Source organism: Paroedura picta, chromosome 12, assembly GCF_049243985.1.
Source record: "Paroedura picta isolate Pp20150507F chromosome 12, Ppicta_v3.0, whole genome shotgun sequence".
Classification (NCBI taxonomy): domain Eukaryota; kingdom Metazoa; phylum Chordata; class Lepidosauria; order Squamata; family Gekkonidae; genus Paroedura; species Paroedura picta.
In genome coordinates this window covers 51,770,842-51,794,187 of record NC_135380.1, presented here as the reverse complement: position 1 = coordinate 51,794,187, position 23,346 = coordinate 51,770,842, and the positions used below count along the sequence as shown (strand labels likewise).

The following is a 23,346-nucleotide window of genomic DNA, read 5'->3' as shown; positions in this document are numbered from 1 at the left end:
TTCAGGAAATGGAGGGAAGGACAGAGCTCTAAAGAAGAGTACCTACAGGTTACTAGGCACTGTAGATCAATCATCAGAAAGGCCAAAGCTGAAAGTGAGCTGCCAGGGAAGCCCATTGTAACAAGAAAAGATTTTTCAGTTATGTGAGGAGCAAACGTAAAGTAAAGGAGGCAATTGGCCCACTGTTGGGTGTGGATGGACAAACTCTAACAGAAGATGCAGAGAAAGCAGAAAGGCACATCTGTTTAGGCACATCTAGAGATGGCAGTAGTCAAAGGATACTGTCTGGGTGGCAGGTTAACATGGATAGAGACGTTGTCGAGAGGCATTTAGCTGCACTGGATGAGTTCAAATCCCCTGGGCTGGATGAAATGCACCCGAGAGTACTCAAAGAACTTTCCAGAGAACTTGCACAGCCCTTGTCCATCATCTTTGGGACCTCTTTAAGGACTGGAGATGTCCCAGAGAACTGGAAGAGAGCAAACGTTATTCCAATCTTCAAAAAAGGGAGGAATGATGACCCGGGAAACTACAGACCAGTGAGTCTGACCTCTGTTGTGGGGAAGATAATGGAGCAGATATTAAAGGGAGCGATCTGCAAACATCTGGAGGACAATTTGGTGATCCAAGGAAGTCAGCATGGATTTGTCTCCAACAGGTCCTGTCAGACCAACCTGGTTTCCTTTTTTGACCAAGTAACTGGTTTGCTGGATTGTGGAGGTTGATGTCGTTTACTTGGATTTTAGTAAAGCTTTTGACAAAGTTCCCCATGATGTTCTGATGGATAAATTGAAGGACTGCAATCTGGATTTTGAGATAGTCAGGTGGATAGGGAATTGGTTAGACAGTGCTCCCCAACCTTTTTATCACTGGGGACCACTCAACACATAATTATTTTACTGAGGCCCGGTGGGGGGGGGGGTAGTTTACTCCTCTACTCTCAACCACTGCCCTAACACTCTCTGGTCACTATGGTAATGTTTAAACATCCCTTCCTAATAAGATACAGACACGCCACGACAATGAACATAAGGAACATTTTATTTTCATGGAAATTTTAACTCATGACAATGACAAATCAATGGGAACCTTGAGCTTGTTTCTCTGCAACGAGATAGTCCCATCTGGGAGTGATGGAAGACAAGGACACCCAAAGTGTGTTGTAAAGGGCCGGGGGGGATGAAGTAAAGGGCCGGGGGGGGGGGAGAAGGCGTCCTTCGCAGCCCACGTCCAATTAGTCAACGGACCACCTGTGGTCCGCAGCCCACAGGTTGGGGATCGCTAGGTTAGAGAACCGCACTCAAAGAGTTGTTGTCATTGGTGTTTCATCAGACTGGAGAGAAGTGAGTAGCGGGGTACCTCAGGGCTCGGTGCTCGGCCCAATACTTTTTAACATATTTATTAATGATCTAGATGAGGGGGTGGAGGGACTACTCATCAAGTTTGCAGATGACACCAAATTGGGAGTACTGGCAAATACTCCAGAAGATAGAGACAGAGTTCAGCGAAATCTGAACACAAGGGAAAAATGGGCAAATGAGAACAAGATGCAATTTAATAAAGATAAGTGTAAAGTTCTGCATATGGGTCAGAAAAATGAAAAGCATGCCTACTGGATGGGGGATACGCTTCTAGGTAACACTGTGTGTGAACGAGACCTTGGGGTACTTGTGGATTGTAAACTAAACATGAGCAGGCAGTGTGATGCAGCGGTAAAAAAGGCGAATGCCATCTTGGGCTGTATCAACAGAGGCATCACATCAAAATCACAAGATGTCATAGTCCCATTGTATACGGCACTGGTCAGACCACACTTGGAGTACTGTGTGCAGTTCTGGAGCCACACTACAAGAAGGACGTAGATAAAATTGAAAGGGTACAGAGGAGAGCGAAGAAGATGATCTGGGGCCAAGGGACCACGCCCTATGAAGATAGGTTGAGGGACTTGGGAATGTTCAGCCTGGAGAAAAGGAGGTTGAGAGGGGGCATGATAGCCCTCTTTAAGTATTTGAAAGGTTGTCACTTGGAGGAGGGCAGGATGCTGTTTCTGCTGGCTGCAGAGGAGAGGACACGCAGTAATGGGTTTAAACTTCAAGTACAACGATATAGGCTAGATATCAGGAAAAAAAATTTTCACCGTCAGAGTAGTTCAGCAGTGGAATAGGCTGCCTAAGGAGGTGGTGAGCTCCCCCTCACTGGCAGTCTTCAAGCAAAGGTTGGATACACACTTTTCTTGGATGCTTTAGGATGCTCTGGGCTGATCCTGCGTTGAGCAGGGGGTTGGACTAGATGGCCTGTATGGCCCCTTCCAACTCTATGATTCTATGATTCTATGAAACGCTACTAGATCCCACTACAGATGAAGGTATGCGGAATGCTGAGATTCCACTATTTAAAATAGTATTTCCGCTTTGTGAAAGCAATTGGCGACATTGGTCCTTGTGCAGAATGGCCCTTAGAATGAGTGGAGACAGTCTATCTGGAAATGTATCCATTCCCAAACCTCAACAAACAGCTTAAAAGTTTGCACCATTAACTTCTTCACCTGGCCAAAATTCATCACAGGCTTCCGTTTGTGAACTAGTCGGCCCCTCTCCCTACCCCCATCAGTGTTATGCACAGAGACCATGAAAGAGTAAGAAGCAAACCAAGAACATCACCTGGGGAGGCTTGGGAATTGGAAAAGGGAACAGGCAGAGGAAGGAAGCAGAGGAACAGAGACCTGAAAGAAAACCAGGCAGAAGGCTGCAACCTGTTCAGGAAAGCCTAAGATGAGGATTAAAAATCCAAGGGTCATTGGGCTGTTCACTTGTACAAACTCCATAGAAAAGAATAGGAGCTGCACAATTCTCCAAGTGATGCCATTTGTGAAAAGAGTGTATTCTCTTTTATACACCTATTATGCCCAAGGATTTCTCTCCGAGGATAAAGTTTTGTTGCAAACAAAACTCAGTAAATCTATTATGAGAAAAGGAGGGAGGGAGGGAGTCTTAAGATGCTGAAATATTCAAAAGGATACCAACCCATGGAGCAGATGAAAAAGCTAAACAAAGCTAAAGAGCAAAGTGCAGAGGAAAAATATGCACAGTTCATTCTTTTCCTAAATTATACTGGGAAATTTACTGTAATGGAATCTTCTCAACTCTCAGAGCTAATGAAGCAACAGACCAAAAGAGATCTATGCAGAAAGGTCTGTTCGCTCCCTAAAGTCCTTGTTACAGCCAGCTAAGTGTTGGATTGAACATCTTTTTTTCCCCAAGACCACAAAAAAGAAAAAATGCAAACATTTAGGCATCTATGCAATACTACACAGGGAATCAAACTGAGCCTATATATTAATAAACACCCAACCAAGCCTCTCCAATCAGAACCAAATGAGACACTATTTCAATTGAACCTGAACTGGAGCAGAACCCTGGGGGGGAAACACACACACACACACACACACACACCCAAAAAAATCAGGCCATCAGTCCAAATTATGAGGTTGACCAAAACGTGCGTATTCTCACTGGCATCACCCATTGTGGAGCAGTACAAAATGAAACTGGAATGAAGCTGACCTGGTTGCTGTACCTTTACCGGTTTCAACTGGAACCATTTCCAAATGGATGACCTCCAAACTGAAACTGAATCAAAGCGCTGTATGGTTTGGGACACTGATATCAGAGGAGTCAGGAGACATGGCACAGCTTAGATGTGACAGAGAGTGGGAAATAACTGGACCAGCCTCCACGTGTGACCTGGGGGTCCCACAAAATCACAGCTCGCCTCCAGACTGCAGAGGTAACGTCCCTTGAAGGAAACGGATGTTTTGGACTGTGGACTCTATGCTGGGGGTCCCCAAGGAGGGCTCTGGGGAGCCCTGGGGCTAGGTGGCCTTTCTCAGACGTCCGGATGGCCACTGACATCACTAGCGGCCACTGGGGGTCACTTCCCCTGCTGCCCTGCAGACCTGGACTCTTTCCCCACAATGGAAACAGTAACATGATCGGCTGACTGATCGTCCGGCCCCCACATCTTCTTTGCAAGCCCATTTCTCTGAAGGGTCCTCAAAGCCTGAAACATATTCCAGGGGTCCCTTCATGATCAAAAGGTTGAAAAAAGCTGCACTATGGCATTGCACCTTAAAGGTAAAGGTAAAGGTCTCCCCTGTGCAAGCACCTGGTCATGTCTGACCCTTGGGGTGACGCCCTCTAGCGTTTTCTTGGTAGACTCAATACGGGGTGGTTTGCCAGTGCCTTCCCCAGTCATTGCCGTTTACCCCCCCCCAGCAAGCTGGGTACTCATTTTACCGACCTCGGAAGGATGGAAGGCTGAGTCAACCTTGAGCTGGCTGCTGGGATTGAACTCCCAGCCTCATGGGCAGACAGCTTCAGACAGCATGTTGCTGCCTTACCACTCTGTGCCACAAGAGGCTCATACACCCTACTCCCTAACCTCTCCCACCTGGATCCAGCAACACTGCACCCCCCATACCCCATCAGTGGCCAGGGAGGGGGCGATCTGGCCACCCAAGTGGAAAGCCTGATTTTAAGTTTGCTAAATGCGGGTCACGTTTTCTCCCTTGGCTGTTTATGCGAGCAAGTTAGTCACTTCATGGACAACTCCATTCAGAATGAGTAAAGGAAATTGTGTGGGGGTGCCAATTTCTGTGCAAAATCTTTAACACTTACCTGCTCTTATAATATTTGGGCAGCGGCCTCCTGGACGGAGCCAGTCTGGCCTCTGTTTCAAGTCCACGGGCCAATTGGGATGCACACAGCAAAGCTGTGCACCTCCTGATAAGATCGTGGGCCAGAAACAGAAGCCTGACCAGCCCCCAATGAACCAGGTGAGGGCAGTCTGGTGCAATCGCCGCCAGTCTGCCCCTGACAGCCGCCGGGAGAGGAGTTCGGTGGGGCTGGCCGGAAGGTGGGGAAGAAGGGAATTCCCTGGTCCAAAAATGCCCACCGAGCCTTGGAAAGGCTGCGGCAGGCCTTTTGGGGGCAGGAGAGGGGTCTGGCAGAAGGGCTGCCAGGTGTATGTGCGTTTAAAGCCATAGGTCATTACTGGTTCCTAAAACAACTTGAAACCTTATCTGCAGGACTAAACCAAGGAAACATTCAAATGAGGAGGAATTCAGGGCATTCTAATTGCACTGGAAAATACAATCTATTTGCACTTCCCTAATTAGTTCGTCCCCTTCAAGGATCGCTGCCTTGCCGTGGCAAGGGGGCTTGCGTAGCTCAGTGAAGCTATGAGCTATACCATGTAGGGCCACCCAAGACGGACAGGTCATAGCTGAGAGCTCTGACAAAAGCTGATCCACTGGAGAAGGATATGGCAAACCACTCCAGTATCTTTGCCATGAAAACTCGATGGACAGTTCCAAAAGGCAAAACGATATGACGCCGGAAGATGAGCCCCTCAGGTCGGAAGGTGTCCAATATGCAACTGGGGATGAGCAGACGGCTAGTACGAGTAGCGCCAGAATGAATGACTGGGCCAAAGCCGAAAGGACGCTCAGTTGTGGAGGTAACTGGTGGCGAAAAAACAGTCCAATGCACTAGGCCACTCAGGTATGAACTAAAACATATCCCTGACGAATACACAGTAGAGGTGACAAATAGATTTAAGGAATTAGATCTGATAAGCAGATTGCCTGAAGAACTATGGATAGAGGTTCGCAACATCGTACAAGAGGTAGCAACTAAAACCATCCCCCCCCCCAAAAAAAATGCAAGAAGGCGAAATGGTTGTCTGAGGAAGCTTTACAAATAGCTAAGGAGACAAGGGAAGTGAAAGGCAAGGGAGAAAGAGAAAGATACACCCAACTGAATGCAGAATTCCAGAGAAAAGCTAGAAGAGATAAGAATGCCTTCTTAAATGAACAGTGCAAACAAATAGAAGAAAACAATAGAATGCAGAGGACCAGAGATCTTTTCAAGAAAATTGGAGATAGGAAGAGAACATTTCATGCAAAGATGGGTATGATAAAGGACCAAAATGGTAGAGACCTCACAGAAGCAGAAGAGATTTAAAAAGGTGGCAAAATTATACAGAGGAACTATACAAGAGCGAGCTTAACATCCCTGATAACCACGATAGGATAGTTACTGACCTGGAGCCAGACATCCTGGAATGTGAAGTCAAATGGGCCTTAGGAAGTCTGAGCAACAATAAAGCTAGTGGTGGTGACAGTATTCAAGTTGAACTATTCAAAATCTTAAAAGACGATGCAGTAAAAGTGCTACACTCAATATGCCAGCAAATTTGGAAAACTCAACAATGGCCACAGGATTGGAAAAGGTCAGTTTACATTCCAATCCCAAAGAAGGGCAATGCCAAAGAATGTTCAAACTACCGCACCATTGCACTCATTTCTCATGGATTTTTCATGCTAGCAAAGTTATGCTCAAAATCCTACAAGCTAGGCTGCAGCAATATGTGGACTGAGAACTTCCAGAAGTACAGGCAGGATTTCAAAGAGGCAGAGGAACTAGAGATCAGACTGCCAACATACGTTGGATCATGGAGAAAGCTAGGGAGTTCCAGAAAAACATTGATTATGCTAAAGCCTTTGATTGTGTGGAGCACAACAAATTGTGGCAAGTTCTTAAAGAGATGGGAATACCAGAGCATCTTATTTGTCTCTTGAGAAACCTATATGCAGGTCAAGAAGCAACAGTGAGAACCGGGCATGGAATCACTGATTGGTTCAAAATTGAGAAAGGAGTTCGGCAAAGCTGTATACTGTCGCCTTTCCTATTTAACTTGTATGCGGAACACATAATGAGAAAGGCCGGGTTAGATGAGTAACAAATTGGGATCAAGATTGCAGGGAGAAATATCAACAACCTCAGGTATGCAGATGATACCACTCTAATGGCAGAAAGTGAAGAGGAACTAAAGAGCCTGTTGATGCGGGTTAAGGAGGAGAGTGCAAAAGTTGGCTTGAAACTCAACATCAAGAAAATGAAGAAAACGAAGATCATGGCATCTGGCCCACTCAATTCCTGGCAAATAGATGGGGAAGAAATAGAGATAATGACAAATTTTATTTTCCTGGGCTCCAAGATCACTGCAGGTGGGGACTGCAGCAAAGAAATTAAAAGATGCTTGCTCCTGGGGAGGAAAGCTATGGCAAATCCAGACAGCATCCTAAAAATCAGAGACATCACCCTGCCAACAAAAGTGCGTTTAGTCAAGGCTATGGTCTTCCCAGTTGCAATGTATGGCTGTGAAAGTTGGACCATAAGGAAGGCCGAGCGTCAAAGAATTGAGGCTTTTGAACTCTGGTGCTGGAGAAGACTCTTGCGAGTCCCTTGGACTACAAGGCGAACAAACCGGTCAGTCCTAGAGGAGATCAGCCCTGACTGCTCCTTAGAAGGCCAGATCCTGAAGATGAAACTCAAATACTTTGGCCACCCCATGAGAAGGAAGGACTCCCTGGAGAAGAGCCTAATGCTGGGAGCGATCGAGGGCAAAAGAAGAAGGGGACGACAGAGAATGAGGTGGCTGGATGGAGTCACTGAAGCAGTAGGTGCAAACTTAAATGGACTCTGGGGAATGGTAGAGGACAGGAAGGCCTGGAGGATCATTGTCCTTGGGGCCGCGATGGGCCGGACACCACTTTGCACCTAACAACAACAACAATTAGTCCAATTTTTACCAACATGCTAGGGCCAGGGATTTCTGCAGAGAATGAAGAAGAAGAAGAAGAAGAAGAAGAAGAAGAAGAAGAAGAAGAAGAAGAAGTAAACACCTTTCCCCACAACAGAAATCCTCTGAGAAGGGTGGGGTTGAGAGAGCTATAAGAGAACTGCTCTGTGAGAACAACTCTAAGAGAACTGACAAGCCCAAGGTCACCCAGCTGGTTGCATGTAGAGGAGGAGCAGGGAATCAAAAACAGTTCACGTGATTAGAGTCTTAACCATGACACTAAGCTGGCTCTCACACAAATGACTCCTGGATGTCCCCCTGACACCCCACAACCACCTAATCCTCATCCTGGATTATATTCATTCCCGAAAAAACCTTCAGCATTGGCATAAATTTGGATGGGTAGCTATGTTGCGCTTCCTGATCCGCAGCCTTCCTACAGGGGACATCTGCACTTTGTGGCTTCAGGAAGGCCTCCGTGTTCAGAGAGTATAGCTCTGAGTTCTAGGAACGAGGGACAAAACAGGGCTGGGGACCACTTTAAAGCCCTGACTGTGAGAATCCCAAGGAACATACAGGTGGTCACTTGTGGGAAAGCACAGGTCACAGTGTCGTCAGTGGGGGGGGGGGGCTGTAAGAGGGAAACAGCAAGCAGGTTACAGCCTGCATGTGCCAGACAGGAGCTGTCCCACAACGTGTTCAGTTTTGGGCACCCCAGTTGAAGAGGGATGCAGACAAATTGGAGCGTGTCCAGAGGAGGGCAACAAAGATGGTGAGGGGTTTGGAGACCAAGACATATGAAGAAAGGTTGGGGGAGCTTGGTCGGTTTAGCCCGGAGAGGAGACGACTGAGAGGGGATCTGATCACCATCTTCACATATTTAAAAGGCTGCCATGTAGAGGATTGAGCAGAATTGTTCTCTCTTGCCCCAGAGGGACAGACCAGAACAAATGGGATGAAACTGTGACTAGCCCAAGGTCATGCAGAGTGCCTCAAAGTGGCTTACAATCGCTCCTCTCCCCACAAGAGACATCCGGTGAGGTTGGCGGGGCTGAGAGTTTTCTCAGAGAACTGGGACTGGTACAAGAGCACCCAGCAGGCCTTATGCGTCTCAAAGTGGCTCACAATTATCTCCCTTTCCTCTCCCTACAATAGACACCCTGTGAAATAAGTGAGGCTCTGGGAGAACTGTGACTGGCCCAAGGTCACCCAGCTAGCTGCATGTGGCGGAGGAATAGGGAATCAAAGCTGGTTCTTCAGATTACAGGCTGGACGCCACAGTGGCTCCGAGGTCCCTACTTAAATGGGGGGGGGGGGGCTGTGCAAGAGAGAGCTCAACAAACAAGTTGCTTGTAATTAATCACATTTCAAGGCGCCAGGCTAATGCATTATGAATAAGCCCCCTCTAAAACAGTTCGCTATATGGGTCACTCTGTGCCTCCCTCCCGCAAAGGTCTCCCCACTCCAAGGCCCCAGCCAATCACTAATTAGAATACATTATCCGCCGGCTTGACACTTCAGTGAAATGTCTCGTCCGCTGCTCAGGCGCAGCTTGGCTCGGCGCGGCTTTATTGATATTCCGCCGTGTTCCCTTCGCGCTGCCCCCAGTGGGCCCGGCTCTGTTTTATCACACATCAAAAGGGCCGTATGCTCAGGGCACGCGCCCCCCTCCCCCCCCCCCGCACGGCTCAGAGGTCTGGAACAGCTGCAAGTCGGATGGCATCACAGAAGGGACAAGCTCCAAACAGATGTCAGGGGGGGGTGACAAACGAAAGAATAGGAAGGGGAGGGGGCATTCTGGCTGGGGAGCCGGGGAACAACACACTGCTGGTCACGCTTTATGCAAAAGCAACTCTTGCCTGCCCTCCTGACTCCCAGGCAAGCCTCACTAATGCCTTCACACGCTAAGGATTTGTTTCTTTCAGAAGTCACCCACCGCTGGGTCCCCCCACCACGAGCACCCATGGTCACTCATCCCCAGAGGCTTCAGCATGGGTCACTTGGGCGAGGGGTGTCACGTACACACAAATGCAAGGTCCTTGGAGGCCCCTCTTCCCAGCCCCCTTGGAAAGGGGGCACTCCCACCAGAAGCTCTGTCTTGGGATCCATCCACAGGTGTCTGACTGCCTACCTGAAGCCAGGAAAAGACTCTGCCGTAGAGGGGATGGGAGAGCAAAGCCACAAAGAATGGGGTCCTCTCAGGAGACATCATGACCCCTTTGTCCCAAAGGAGTTCAGCAAAAATCAGTGCACGCACAGAGAGACTATGCACATTCTGCCCCTGAAATGTTGAAACATGCAAGGCCTGTCATGTGCATAATCGAGCAGAATATAAAGGGTGTCCTGCAGGGGGCGTCAGAAGAGATGGCTGTGGGTGTGGGTATGCATGCATCCATACCCATATGAACACATACATCTATGGATGCATACCCCCACACATCCATCTCTTCTGACATCTCTAAACCGCCCGCGGCGCAGCACGCTGCGCCGCAGACTTAATAATCGAGTAAGGCCTCTGTGGGAGGAGTTAAGGCGGGCTCTGTCCGGGATAAAAACTCGGAGGGGCCCAATCAGGAGCCGCGAAGTGGCTCCTGATTGGGCCCCTCCGAGTGCCACTTGAGGGCCAAGTGGCCAATTGGGAGGCGCGCATAGCGCGCCTCCCTATTGGCCATTTGGCCCGCCCTGGACTGCCCGCCCAGATGGTTCGCCACCGGGAAAGGAGCAGGGCCGGCGCGTCGAAGACGCGGCAGCCCTGCTCCTTTTCCGGCGCCAGAACATCGCCCTACCCTACAGAGTCCCTGCTCGCCCAGGGACTGCAGCCGCCGCCTTGCTAACGGACCCAGCACGCACACGCAGACTCTCGCCAGTGACGCCCAGGGGTCACCAAGCTCACTGCCCTCTCAGCTACCTTTTGCGCCGCCGCCGCGCCCAGCCACCACGCTCGCCGCTTCCACGGTTCCCGGCCCTCTCCCCGAAGTTCGCCGCCGCCGTGCCCAGCCACCGCGCTCGCCGCCTCCTGGGTTCCCGGCCCTCTGAACGACCTTCGCCGCCGCTGTGCCCAGCCACCGCCATCGCCACTTACACGGTGCCCGGCCTCTTCCCGAACTTCGTGGCGCCCGCCGCAGCCAGCCAACAAGCAGGAAGATGGCCAACGAGATGACGAGGCTGCCGCCAACCCGCTCCGCAGCACGCGGCCCCTCCAAACACCGCCGCCTGGCCTTCACATCGCACGGAGTCCATCGCGCCGCTGCTCCGCCACCAGCACCACCCACAGCCCTCGCCGGCCGCACAGGACAACATGGCTGCCCGATCCACTCCTCGCCTCCTTCAAGCCACCCGTGCCCTGAATACCACATGCAAGGAGCCTGCCCCAAGTAAGTTCCACCCCACTAAACTGCCCCAGGCCCGCAGCGCCACCAGCCCAGTCCATGCCCGTCTTCCGCCCATTTTTATAAATGGGCTTTAATTCTAGTATCTATATAAATATGAAGAGTTGGCTCTTATATGTTGCTTTTCTCTATCCGAAGGAGTCTCAAAGCGGCTTCCAATCGCCTTCCCTTCCTCTCCCCACAACAGACACCCTGTGAGGGAGGGGAGGCTGAGAGAGCCCTGAGATCCATGCTCGGTCAGAACAGTTTTATCAATGCTGTGAGTAGTCCAAGGTCACCCAGCTGGCTGCATGTGGGGAAGCGGGGAATCAAACCCAGCTCACCATATTAGAAGTCTGCACTCCTGACCATTACACACAAACACACACACACACACACACACAATATTGGAGAAGTAGCAGGTAAATCAGAGCATTCAGTGTATTTATCATTTTATTGTTTTTATTGTATTTTAAACAGATTTTAACATGCTGTGAACCGCCCCGAGCCTGTCCACAGAGATGGTGGCCTATACATTAAATAATAAATAAATAAATATTGGGCCCAGACGGCCCGAAGGCGCCGGCACTAGTCCCAACCAGTCCCCCGCTCTGGCCCATTACGAGACCCGCCGCCCGTTTTCTCGGCGCGCCACAAGACCTCCGTGGACGACCTCTCCCTGCCCGAACCGCATTTGTATTTGGAGAACACGCGACGCGGCCTCCCCGCAGAGCCATCGGCCTATAAAACCGTACTCCTTGGAGGGTACGAGCGACATCCATAAACCGGAGAGTGTCAAAACAACGGTGCGGAAAATCCGGCATTCCTGCCGCAGGCAGCACGAAAGCTGGGCAATTAATGCCAGGCCAACGACCCCCCCAGGAGAAATAAAACAAACAGCTGGTGGATCTGTGGTCCGGCCGGCTGCTTCCCGGCCATCTATTAACATTCTTCAAGTATAAGATACTGACTCACGTTATAGCTGGAGAGCATCAATCAGGCTGAGCCGCAAACCTACCACCCCGTCAGACTAATGCCGGTGGGGGTTCCCCCCCTCTCTAAAGGGGTGCTCGGGATGGGGGAGGGCGTCCCTTTGAGTGGGATTTCTAAACGGAAGAGCCGTCCACCACCAGGCCTGTTGGATGTCCTTCCAAGGACACAAATCACAGCACTGCCAAACTCCCAAGGCCTCAAGGACTGGAAGAGAAAGTGGGGCCCCACCTGGGGAGCAATCTGGAGCTCCAACCTTCTGTCAGGTAGCTCCTGGGCTCCCTTCCACTTCCTCCCACTTGCTGAACCAAAATCCCATCAGCCCTTTCCCTGTTTAGGCTGCTGGTTCTCCCACCTAGCTGAGAGTTGTGATTTGCATTCTTGCTTTGAAGATAAGCCCCTTCCTGTGTGAACTCAAAGACTTGCATGTTCATCCACTAGGGGTGGGATGGGGTGGGGGGATTTCTCTCTATGAAGTCTCTTTAATTACTGTACTCCGTATTCAAAGCACCTGAGTTGCCCTGCCTCCTGGAGGTTCTGGATCTTGGGAGATAAACTGTGGAGCCTTTTTGCCTACTTTTCTGGGGACTTTTCTGCAGTCCATGACCCCTACACGCTCCCTCTTCTGGGCGCAGGGTCGAACGGGGTGGGCCGCATGGCGGGCAGTAAGAAGCCTCCAGGCCTGGCCAATCCCACTGGGTCTTCTCCTTCGGCTTAAGCCTCCAACCCTGGCAGTTCGACCTCTGGGGGCTCAGGCAGTGCTGGCAGCCCTGGGCTGGCCTTGCTGGGGCAGGCGATGCCAACGGCCCAGTGGCACACATGAAGCTTTTTGGGTGGGCCAGGCTAGAGGAAACGAAGACCTTTGGCCTTGCAGGAGCAGTGAGAGCCCTCCTAGAAGAGGCCAGCATCCTCCTGCTGTGCTGCTCTGGGCCTGGCCTGCCCTTCAGGGAGCCTTTTCCAACCTTTCGACCATGGAGGAGCCCCTGAAATAATTTTTCAGGCTTGGAGGAGCCCCGGAAGTGAAGTCAGCTGGCCCGCCTCCCTGTCATACACCCAGGAAGTGGCCTGTCACCGGAACTGACATCACCAACTGCGTTAACAAGTAGGCTTGAGGAAGACTGCGGGGAAGACACAGGTGGGAGCAGGGGTGCAGACCCCGCCCCTCCCAGGTACAGAAACCACAAGAACTGGCGCTTGGACGGGGGGGGGGGGAGCATCTTCCCTTTCTCATGGCTGAGTCCCCTCCCAAACTCCCAAGAACTCCCGAGGGTGCAAGGGCCCCCGGTTCGGAATCCCTGAGATCAATGCTCACTGTTCTTATTGCGGATTGCATTGGATTGGATTATCAAGTTCTGGAAACCACCTGAGACAGCGACGGCGAGAGGGGCAGGCATAGATATCAAGTCACACCAACCGGACAGTCCCGGCTTGGCAGACTTTTCCACACAGGTGCTTCCCTAAAAAGGGGGCACCTTTAAAGACCAACAAAGATTTTTTCAAGGCACGACCTTTCGAGCACTTTTGTTTTGTTGTGCGGCTTCAGACCAACACGGCCACCCATCCGGACCTCTCCACGTGTGCTTCCCGAGTCTTCCTGCCAGCCCTCCCTGCCAACCGCGTCTCCACTGCAGAGCAAGCATCTTCCTGCGGTGAGAGCCCTGCGGGGACTTTGGGTGCTGCTTCTACGACAGGCTGGCCAGATTTTGAAAAGAAAAGAAAGAAAAAAGGACGTATTTCCCACCTGACTCCTTCAAACGAGCCATCACTGTGACAAATCTCATTTCAAATATCCTGTTTAAGCTGTGAAAACTGGTACTAACTAGGACTATTCCTAACCTTCCCACCCCAAAGGAGGACATTTCCACCAGTTTTTGGGAGGAAGAGCCCAAAAGAAGGACATTGAAAAAAGAGGCCATGTCTCCCAAAAAGATGACATCACCCTGTTATACATCATGGTCTTGCAGGGGGTGTTCACATCCCTTGTGGGAAATGAGGGCAGGAGCAGACTGGCAGATTGCAGCCTTGGGATAGTTCTGTTCTCACACAGCAGTCCTGTCAGAGCTCTCAAAGTCTCACCTACCTCTGTTGTGGGGAGAGGAAAGGAAGGCAATTGGAAGCCACTTTGAGACTCCTTCGGATAGAGAAAAGTGGCATGTAAGAACCAGCTCTTCTTTTTCAGTAATATCAGGGCTCTCTCAGCCTCTCACCTCCCTCACAGGGTGTCTGTTGTGGGGAGAGGAGAGGGAAGGCAAATGTTAGCCGCTCTGAGACTCCTTCAGGCAGTGAAAAGCGGGGTATAAAAACCAACTCTTCTTCTTCTGAAAAAGTGCACTTTCAGTGGACACCGCACCTTGACCCAGCTCAGGCATCATACCAAGTCCTGGTTGAAAATAACCATGGTTTAGAATGCAAACCATGGTTTGAGCTCCAGATGCTCAGGCAAGTTGTGGCTTGGCCCAGGCATTCTCAGATGATAGCTATAAGGAGAGAACAGACAAGAGGAGAACCAGGTATGCCCTGCCAAGCTTCTGAGAGGAAGAGTGGGAGGAAAAGAACCAACAGGTCCATTCTTAATGGATAGATTCAAGTGGGTAGCCGCAGAACAGAGTTTGAGTCCAGTGGCACCTTTAAGTACAACAAAATGTTGTTCATGGTGTAAGAAGAAGAGATGGGTTTTATACCCCACTTTTCTCTACCCGACGGAGTCTCAAAGCGGCTTTCAATCACCCTCCTTTCCTCTCCCCACACCCTGTGAGGGAGGTGGGGCTGAGAAAGCTCTGTGAGAACAGAGCTCTGTGAGAACAGCTCTACGAGGACTGTGAAGAGCCCTAGGTCACCCAGCTGGCTGCATGTGGAGGAGCAGGGAATCCAACCCGGCTCACCAGATGAGAGGCTGTCACTACTTAATCACTACACCAAGCTGGTTCTCAAGCTTCCATGGGGCAGAACTTCCAAGACCTTCGTAAATCAGGGGACAGAAATGAAAATGCCAGTCTTCCTACTCTGCCTGTAAACCCTCACCGCTCTGGAGAAACAGGAGGGCTAGCAGGTAGCAATACAATGGCACTGGGGGGCATCTTGCCTTCCATCCCTCCTTTAACCATCACTGCACAGCACTACAAAGCTTGGCTGCTGGGGCACCTTTAGGACCAAGAGAGCCTGTGCCTGGGATAAAACCTTGCTGGTCCTAAAGGTGCCTCAGGGACTCGAACTTGGTTCCTTCTAAACAGAGTTACACCCTCCAGCTTCAATGGCTATAGAAAGGTTTGGTTCTACCCAGGACTGCTTGGCAAAATCACCCCAATCGACCAGTGTTTGGTCTGCTCTGGTCTTCCGTCTGCACACACGTTTGTAAGGTTCCTGAAGCCCATGGGGTCAACTCAGATGCTGCACCAAAGCACAGCTAGCAGAAACCAGAGTCCGTGAGCCCGCGGTACACGTGGCTGGGCAATTTGGACCCATTTGCGGCAAATCCCGGTTCTGTTTCCGTGGCTGTGGTTTAGCACCATGTCTGAACTGAACCCTGGAGCTCTAATTCCTGCATGCATTTATGCACACTTATGCAAATGCAGGAAAACAGCACAAGATTTTGGGCCCAGTGGGATAAATGTGCCTCATCAGGAGGGAGGGAGAGACGGGTAAACAAACAGATAAATAACTGAAGCAGCTCGGTTTTAAAGAGCTCTCAGAGAAATCAGGCAGACCCAAATAATTCAAGCACAAGTGATTTGCAATGCAAAGAAAAATTAATTCTACGTTGCAAATTCAAAATGAGTGGATAAATTATGGATAAAGGCACACAGTATTTTGTATGGGCAAACTGACAACCACTTTCCAGTCATTTAGATTTCCCATCAAGTCTCTTGCCTCCATTTCCCTGGAACAATTCAAAGGGGGTTGCGGCTTCCTTGTGGCAGAGGGGAAATGGGGAAGGGGAGGCAGAGAGAGCCCAGGCGCCCTCAGAAGATGAGGACGGCCCATTTAGGATAGGGAAAGGCAGACAAGAGTCAAGGATGGGGAAAGTCAAGACAAGAAAGATCACTGAACTAATGCTTAATAGACTAACACGACTTTTGCAGCTCCCTCACAGCTCCTTGGTGGAGACAGGTTTGCAAAATGAAGAATGAATTATATGGAAGGGATTTATTTATTGATATTTTGGCTCAGGCCGTCCCTGTGCAAGCAGTCTCGGGGTGGCTCACAACAAGAGAATGAAAGACCTTCAAGACCGCTGCCTCCTTTTGCCCATCCATCGGGAACATCCACGTTAGTAGGGAGAAGACCCGGAAGCCTCCTAGTCCTGCAGCCCAAAGCTTGTGTGGACTTCTGCGTACTTGTCAAGGTCAACAACAGGGATGTTAGATAAGGGGGGGGGGCTGAGTGATTCGTTCCTAGGAGGTAACCCTCAGCTCTTTTCGTGACTCCTGGTCTGTTTTGAAAGCAGAACCCGCCTCCTTTGCCGTTGGGGATTCTGGCATTTTAAGCATCCAGGGAACAGGACTATGGTGCCCATGCCCTGGGGGCACACGGGAACCAATTCACGAGGGCCACTGAGCACTCGGCTGAAGCCCAGATAACAAACCGGAGACGTTTGGGTAGGCCCAGTGTGTTTGTGATAAGCCCAATTGGCTCCTAGTGGTCAGGCCACGCATTCCGAGATGGTCAAGCACTGCCCTTGAGCCAGACCTATTCCTCACACATAGGATAATGCACTTTCAATGCACTTTAGAAGCAGATTTTCCTGTTCCGTAAAATACAGCTGCCAAAGCACATTGAAAGTGCATTATCCTATGTGTGCAGAATGGGCCCCAGCTGCTCCAGAGTTTTGCCAGGGACTGATGTCAAACTGTGGCTTCCCATGTCCCCCTTTCTCCCTTTTGTTGCTGACTGGGATTATATTGGCCTGCCTCCAGTTTTCAAGCGCCTTGCAGGGTCTTCCAAGGATCCTCAAAGATAAGGGCCAGAGGCTCTAGAGATTTATTTATTGCCTGGCGTGTGTCGTGTAGCCAGGAGGTCCGGGGCTTGCCCGGCAGCCGGGCAAGGGATGTTCAGAGGTGGTGCCGTTGCCCGCCTTGGCATCACGCCCCCCCCCTCAGTGGCCCTTGGAGGAACTGCCGCCCAAACCCTTGGAGGTCACCCGGCCAAACGCTAGCCAGGGACGGGCAGAGGTGGTTGGCCATTGCTTGCCTCTGCGTCATGACCCCTAGTATTTTTCAAAGGAACGGCTACACAGATCCTTGATGGCCTCCCATCCAACTACAAGCCAGGGTCAGCCCTGCTTAGCTTTCAAGATCTGGGGGGGATTGGTCTTGCCTGCCCTCTGAAGATTTCCTGATTCAGGGTGTATCTGGCCCAGGGGGGCTGTTGACACAGCCAAATGTGGATGCTCTTAACAAGCCGGGGTACCCTTCTTGCTCACCTACCACAGTTCTAAGTGAGGGTGGTTGGTTTGAAGAACTGCTAAATCAAGAGGACTTCAGTTTGGGGGGGGGGGCAAGCTTCGCCATGGGGCATCAGGCTCTCGAGTGACCACGCACAATCTCCCCACACCTAATGGAGGGAAAGGGATGCCACAAAAGTTCCTGCCACTGCTCACACCTGCTCTTGATGGCTCTTGAGTAGCCAGCTTGGCGACTGCTGTGGACCCCCAACCCCCTCCCTGCCGGCGCTTGGGCAACAACTGGTTAAGTAGCTGCCATATGCACCCACCTCTTCCCGGTCTCAGACCACGTCCGCCTTGGTACTGGCTGGGCACGAATTGTGCACGGGGCAAAGCCCATTCTTTGCTTAAGCCTGAGGTGGGCTGAGTGGAGAGGCAGAGATTTGGGACCCCAGAATCACTAAGAAAAAGAAGAGTTTTCTCTGCCCAAAGAAGTCTCAAAGCAGCTTCCAATCTCCTTCCCTTCCTCTCCCCGCAACAGACACCCGTAAGAAAGGTGGGGCTGGGAGAGCCCTGATATTACTGAAGGAGAAGAGCTGGTTCTTATATGCCGCTTTTCTCTACCCGAAGGAGTCTCAAAGCGGCTTACATTTGTCTTCCCTTCCTCTCCCTATGACACCCTGTGAGGTGGGTGAGGCTGAGAGAGCCCTCATATTACTGAAGAAGAAGAGTTGGTTCTTATATGCCGCTTTTCTTTACCCAAAGGAGTCTCAAAGCGCCTTCCAATCGCCTTCCTTTTCCTCTCCCCACAACAGACACCATGTGAGGGAGGGGAGGCTGAGAGCCCTGATATTACTGAAGGAGAAGTTGGTTCTTATATGCCGCTTCTCTCTACCCGAAGGAGGCTCAAAGCGGCTTCCATTCGCCTTCCCTTTCCTCTCCCCACAACAGACACCCTGTGGGGTGGGTGAGGCTGAGAGAGCCCTGATATCACTGCTCAGTCAGAACAGCTGCATCAGTGCTGGGGCAAGCCCAAGGTCACCCAGCTGGCTGCATGTGGGGGAGCGCAGAATCGAACCCGGCTTGCCAGATTAGAAGTCCGCACTCCTAACCACTGCACCAAACTGGCTAAGACTGCCCTGAACCAGAGCTCCATGCATGAAGACAGGAAGGATCGAAGGGATAGGAATTTCAGGGTCATTCAAAGAAGAAGGACTGTGAATCTGTACTCTACTTTTTACTATCCGAAGGAGTTTCAAAGCAGCTTACAATCACTTTCCTTTCCTCTTCCTGCATAGACACACTGTGTGGTAAGTGAGGCTGAGAGCCCTGAGAGAACTGTGCCTGGCTCAAGGTCACCCAGCTGGCTGCCTGTGGAGGAGGAGGGGGTCAAACCCCCCAGGCCGGAGGCTGCCCACCACTCTTAACCACGAGACCATGCTGCCTCTCAGTGACCACTTCTTGTTGAATGTTAGTCAAGCCAGCTCCTTTTGCAGGGCCCCTTCCAGTACAAAGCAGAGGGGGGCTTTGCGTGGACAGAGACCAGCGAATCTGGACAGAAAGATAGGGAGGGCCGGAGAGTACCGCTTGGGGCGGGAAGTCGCAGCCATCTTCGTCTGGATTTGCACACGTAAGGGACTGCTTCCTCTCGCTCAGGATCCATTTTGTAACCATCATCATTGGGGGCAGGGGGGGAGAAAGTTCTCAGATGAGTTAATAACATTTGATTGATTTGGTTTATTTATTTGGCACAGAACCCACCTCCACGATTAACATACTTTTAGTTAAATATGCATTACGGTATTTTTAAACTTCTTTATTTATTCATACCATGTTACATAAATACTCCTTCAAAGGTACCTGCAGTGATTTAAATAGGACTATTTGAGAAGTGCCGGCAGGTCATAGCCAACTTGTGGGCCCCCCCCCACAGGATTCCAAGGCAAGGGACGTTCCGGGGTGACTTCCCAATTGCTCCCCTCTGTGCAGCAACCCTGGATTCACTGGGTGAGAGAGGCCTAAGAGAACTGCCCCCTGAGAACAGATCTACCAGGAATGTGACTAGCCCACAATCACCCAGCTGGCTGTGGAGGAGTGAGAAATCAAACCCAGTTGTCCTGATTAGAGGCGACAGGTCTTAACCACTGCACCAAGCTTAAAAATCTCAAAGGCTTAAAAACTGAAATGCTTGTTGATCTCTAAGGTACCCCTGGCCTCAAATCGAACTACGTCTTAATGTAGATTTGGGTGGGCAGCCATGCTGGTCTGAAGCAGCAGAACAAAGCTCGAGTCCCAGGGCACCTTGAAGACCCAATAACATTGTGTCGGTGTTCAAGGTGCCACAGGACTCAAAGTTTGTTTGATGTTTTAAATGTAGCTTCTAAACTTTCCCTCGTTTTAGTCTTGCAGAGAGAGATCACCTCTAAAGGTAAAATCCAACAGCCAGTAGATTTCTGGGACGGTTACTGAAGAAAGTGGTAAGTGACTTCAAGTGCACCAGGACAGAGATGATGATGATGATGATGATGATGATGATGATTTAATTTATATCCTGCCTCCCCCCGGAGGCTCGAGGCGGGTCACATAAAACCAATCCCCTAAAACCAGTACAATAAGAACGATAAAACATGGTAACCTACAAAACCCAATCCTTAACAAATTAATTAAGACAAGGCAAGAATGGCGGCAAGGTTCATTATAAACTAACCCCATTAAAAAGGGGAAGTGGGGGGGGGCTGATGACACACACAACCGCCACATTTGTGAGGGGGGGCCCAGATCTTCCTTGCTGCCCAGCCTCACCCATAGACCTGGCGGACGAGCTCCGTTTTGCAGGCCCTGCGGAACTCAGAGAGCTCCCCCAGGGCCCGCAGCTCTCCCGGGAGCTCATTCCACCAGGTCGGGGCCGGGACCGAAAAGGCCCTGGCCCTGGTCGAGGCCAGGCGAGCTTGGGACTGGGAATGACCAATAGGTTAGCCCATGCAGAGCGTAGAGTCCTGCGGGGGGGGGGGGTATAGGGCGATAGGTGGTCCCTCATATACGCTGGGCCCAGGCCACGGATGGCCTTGAAGGTCAAAACCAAAACCTTGATCCGGAATATAACCGGTAACCAGTGCAGCTGCCTCAGCACTGGCTGGATACGGGCCCTCCAAGGTGTAGCTGTGAGGACCCTAGCAGCCGCATTATGGACCAGTTGCAGTTTAGAGCGAGTTACAGAAATCTAATCTGGAGGTGACCGTTGCAAGGATCACTGTGGCCAGGTGTTCAGAGGACAGATAGGGCGCTAGTAGCCGAGCCTGGTGAATGTGGAAAAATGCCTGGCCAGCTACCTACTACCTCGAGTGTAAGAGAGGCATCAATGGTCACCCCCAAATTTCTGGCCTGAGACGTGATCTTAAGTTGCGTCCCGGCCAGAGAGGGTAAATGCACTTCCTGGTCTGCTCCTCTACGGCCCAAACACAGGACCTCCGTCTTGGAGGGGTTGAGTTTCAGGCAGCTCTGCTCGAGCCATCCGGCCATGGCGTCCAAACAGCTGGCAAATGGTTCCGGGGGGGAGTCCGGGTGGCCATCCATGAGGAGAAAGAGCTGAGTGTCATCAGCATACTGATGGCAACCCAGCCCATAACTCCACACCAGTTGAGCCAGAGGACGTATAAAGATGTTGAATAATGTGGGGGAGAGCACCGAGCCCTGTGGGACCCCACAAGGGAGCCAGTAAGGGCCCGATATTTCCTCTCCCACTGCTACCCTCTGTGTCCGGTTTTGGAGGAAGGAGCGTATCCAGCGTAACGCCGTACCCCTTATCCCCGTACCGGCGAGATGGCTCGCTAGCAGCTCATGATCGACCACGTCAAATGCGGCCGACAGATCTAGAAGAACTAGCACAGCAGAGCTGCCTTGGTCAAGCTGGCAACGGAGGTCATCCAACAGGGAGACCAGCACCGTCTCAACCCCGTGACCAGGATGGAAGCCAGACTGGTATGGATCGAGCACCGAAGTATCTTCCAGGAACGCTAGGAGCTGGTCCGCCGCAGCCCTTTCCACCACCTTACCCAGGAACGCTAAGTGCGCTACCAGGTGGTAGCTTGCGGGGTCACACGGGTCCAGAGCTGGTTTCTTGAGGAGAGGGCACACCACCGCCTCCCTCAACGCCTCAAGGAACTCCCCCGACTGGAGAGAGAAGTTGATGATGTCCCTGAGCTGGTCACCTACCCGTCCATCCCTCCCCTTAAGGAGCCAGGAAGGACAGGGATCAAGGAGGCACGTGGTCGCCCTCATCCTCCCCAGCAACCCGTCCACTTCGGGTAAGGAGAGCCGCCTGAAGCCATCAAACGTCACCTCCAAGGGCAGCCAACAGGCCTCCAGTTCATTGACTGTATTAACCGTGGCAGGAAGGAAATGGCGGAGCAACAAGACTTTATCCGCAAAATAGCTCGCTAATGCCTCACTGCTAATAGCCAATTTCCTAGTATTAGTGCCATTGATTTGATTTGTCTCCCGTAGGCTGGCTCAATCAACAGAAACGCTAATGATAATATAAGTTAAAAGTGAATAGACATTAGGGCTCAGTTCGGCCGCCTCTGCGATCACCGAAGCCCGAAGCGGCATGCAGGAGGTAAGCAGAGCGGCGCAGAGAGAAGGGGCGGTGAAGGCAGCTCTTCTGGGGTTCCTCGAAGCCTGAAAAATACTGCAGGGTAAAAAGGTGGGAAAAAGATGGACTAAGCAGTTTCACCCTTCTAAGTCCATTGAAATCAGTGAGCTAAGGAGAGCGGAACTCCGATTAGGACCCTGGTGTTACCCACCCTGCCCAACTGCTCCTTCAAGATCCATTAAGTACCACTGAAGTTGCCTGTTTATCCCGTTTGCCTGTGTGGAACGCTGCCAGTTGCCCCAGGCAGTCAACAGAGCTACTGGAGCGTTCCCCCTTTGATGCTCTCAGTACTGCAGGATCAGCATATGTGCATCCTTTTCCTCCCCTTGATTCCATTAATCAGACTTCCACCTCCCAGCGTGGAGGGAGATGCCAGAATGAATGCCCCGGTCCTGGCATTCTGACAGGCCTCCGGAAAGAGCTGTTGACTCCTTCCCAGTCATTCTTCTGAGCATCTCTCTGCAGAGGTCGGCGGAAGCCCTCCTGCCCACCACTTGTGCCGATTCTTTTCTCTGAGAAAGTGAAGTCGTCAGCCAGGCCAGACTTACACGTTCAATGCACTCCTCTGACCGCAGCTCCTCCTCAATTGCCTCCGCCCACAGTTGGACAGGAATCTCCTAAAAGGTAAAACACGTGGTAAGTGAAATGTTCACCCTGCAACCTGAACAGACATTTAACACACAAGCTCTGGTGGTAAAAGTCAATTAAATGCCCCCTAAAGCTGAATAACCCGCCAAAAGCCATGACCAGAGAAACCAAATTCTTTGCCTAAATGTTACAGCAGAGGTCCCCAGCCCTTTAAAGTCTATGAGCACCTTTGGAATTCTGACGCCGGAAAATGGCTGTCCCTGAAGGCGGAGGCGGCCGTGGGTCAGGGGGCCCATTCTTGCCCACCCTGCAGCCGTAAGCTCTGATCACACCCTCTGATTCCCCGCCCCCATTGGAGGAGGAGGAGGAGCAGCTGGTGTTTTAGAATGAATTCATTTTTAAACTGAATATAAATTATATTTTAGGATTCAAATATTAATTATTGTTATTTTATGTTGTGCTTTAGTTGTTGCCCACCCTGAGCCCTAAGTGGGATATAAATGACATAGAACAACAACAGCCCATTTTCTCATCCTCTCTTCTCCAGCAGCTCAGGGTGGGCAACGTCACATATAAAAACAATAGTAAAAAAACAGCCCCCTCCCATTTTAAACCTTAGCGAAACCCCCCCGGGATTCCCCAGCCAGAGCAGGACCGATCTCAAGTGCTAAAGGTTCGCCTGTTGTTTCTGGCAGGAACGGATCCTGTTCAAAAAAAGGATGGGA

The 23,346-nt window shown here is 51.0% G+C and overlaps 1 protein-coding gene across 1 annotated transcript in view; it reads right to left on the bottom strand.

The window, feature by feature from the left end:
* AK8 (adenylate kinase 8) overlaps nucleotides 1-23,346 on the bottom strand; it is a 181,890-nt gene that overhangs the window by 98,705 nt on the left and 59,839 nt on the right. Inside the window, exon 5 of the mRNA XM_077305729.1 lies at nucleotides 22,582-22,650. Coding sequence (XP_077161844.1) covers nucleotides 22,582-22,650 — 69 coding nt within the window. The remainder of the gene's footprint in view (nucleotides 1-22,581; nucleotides 22,651-23,346) is intronic.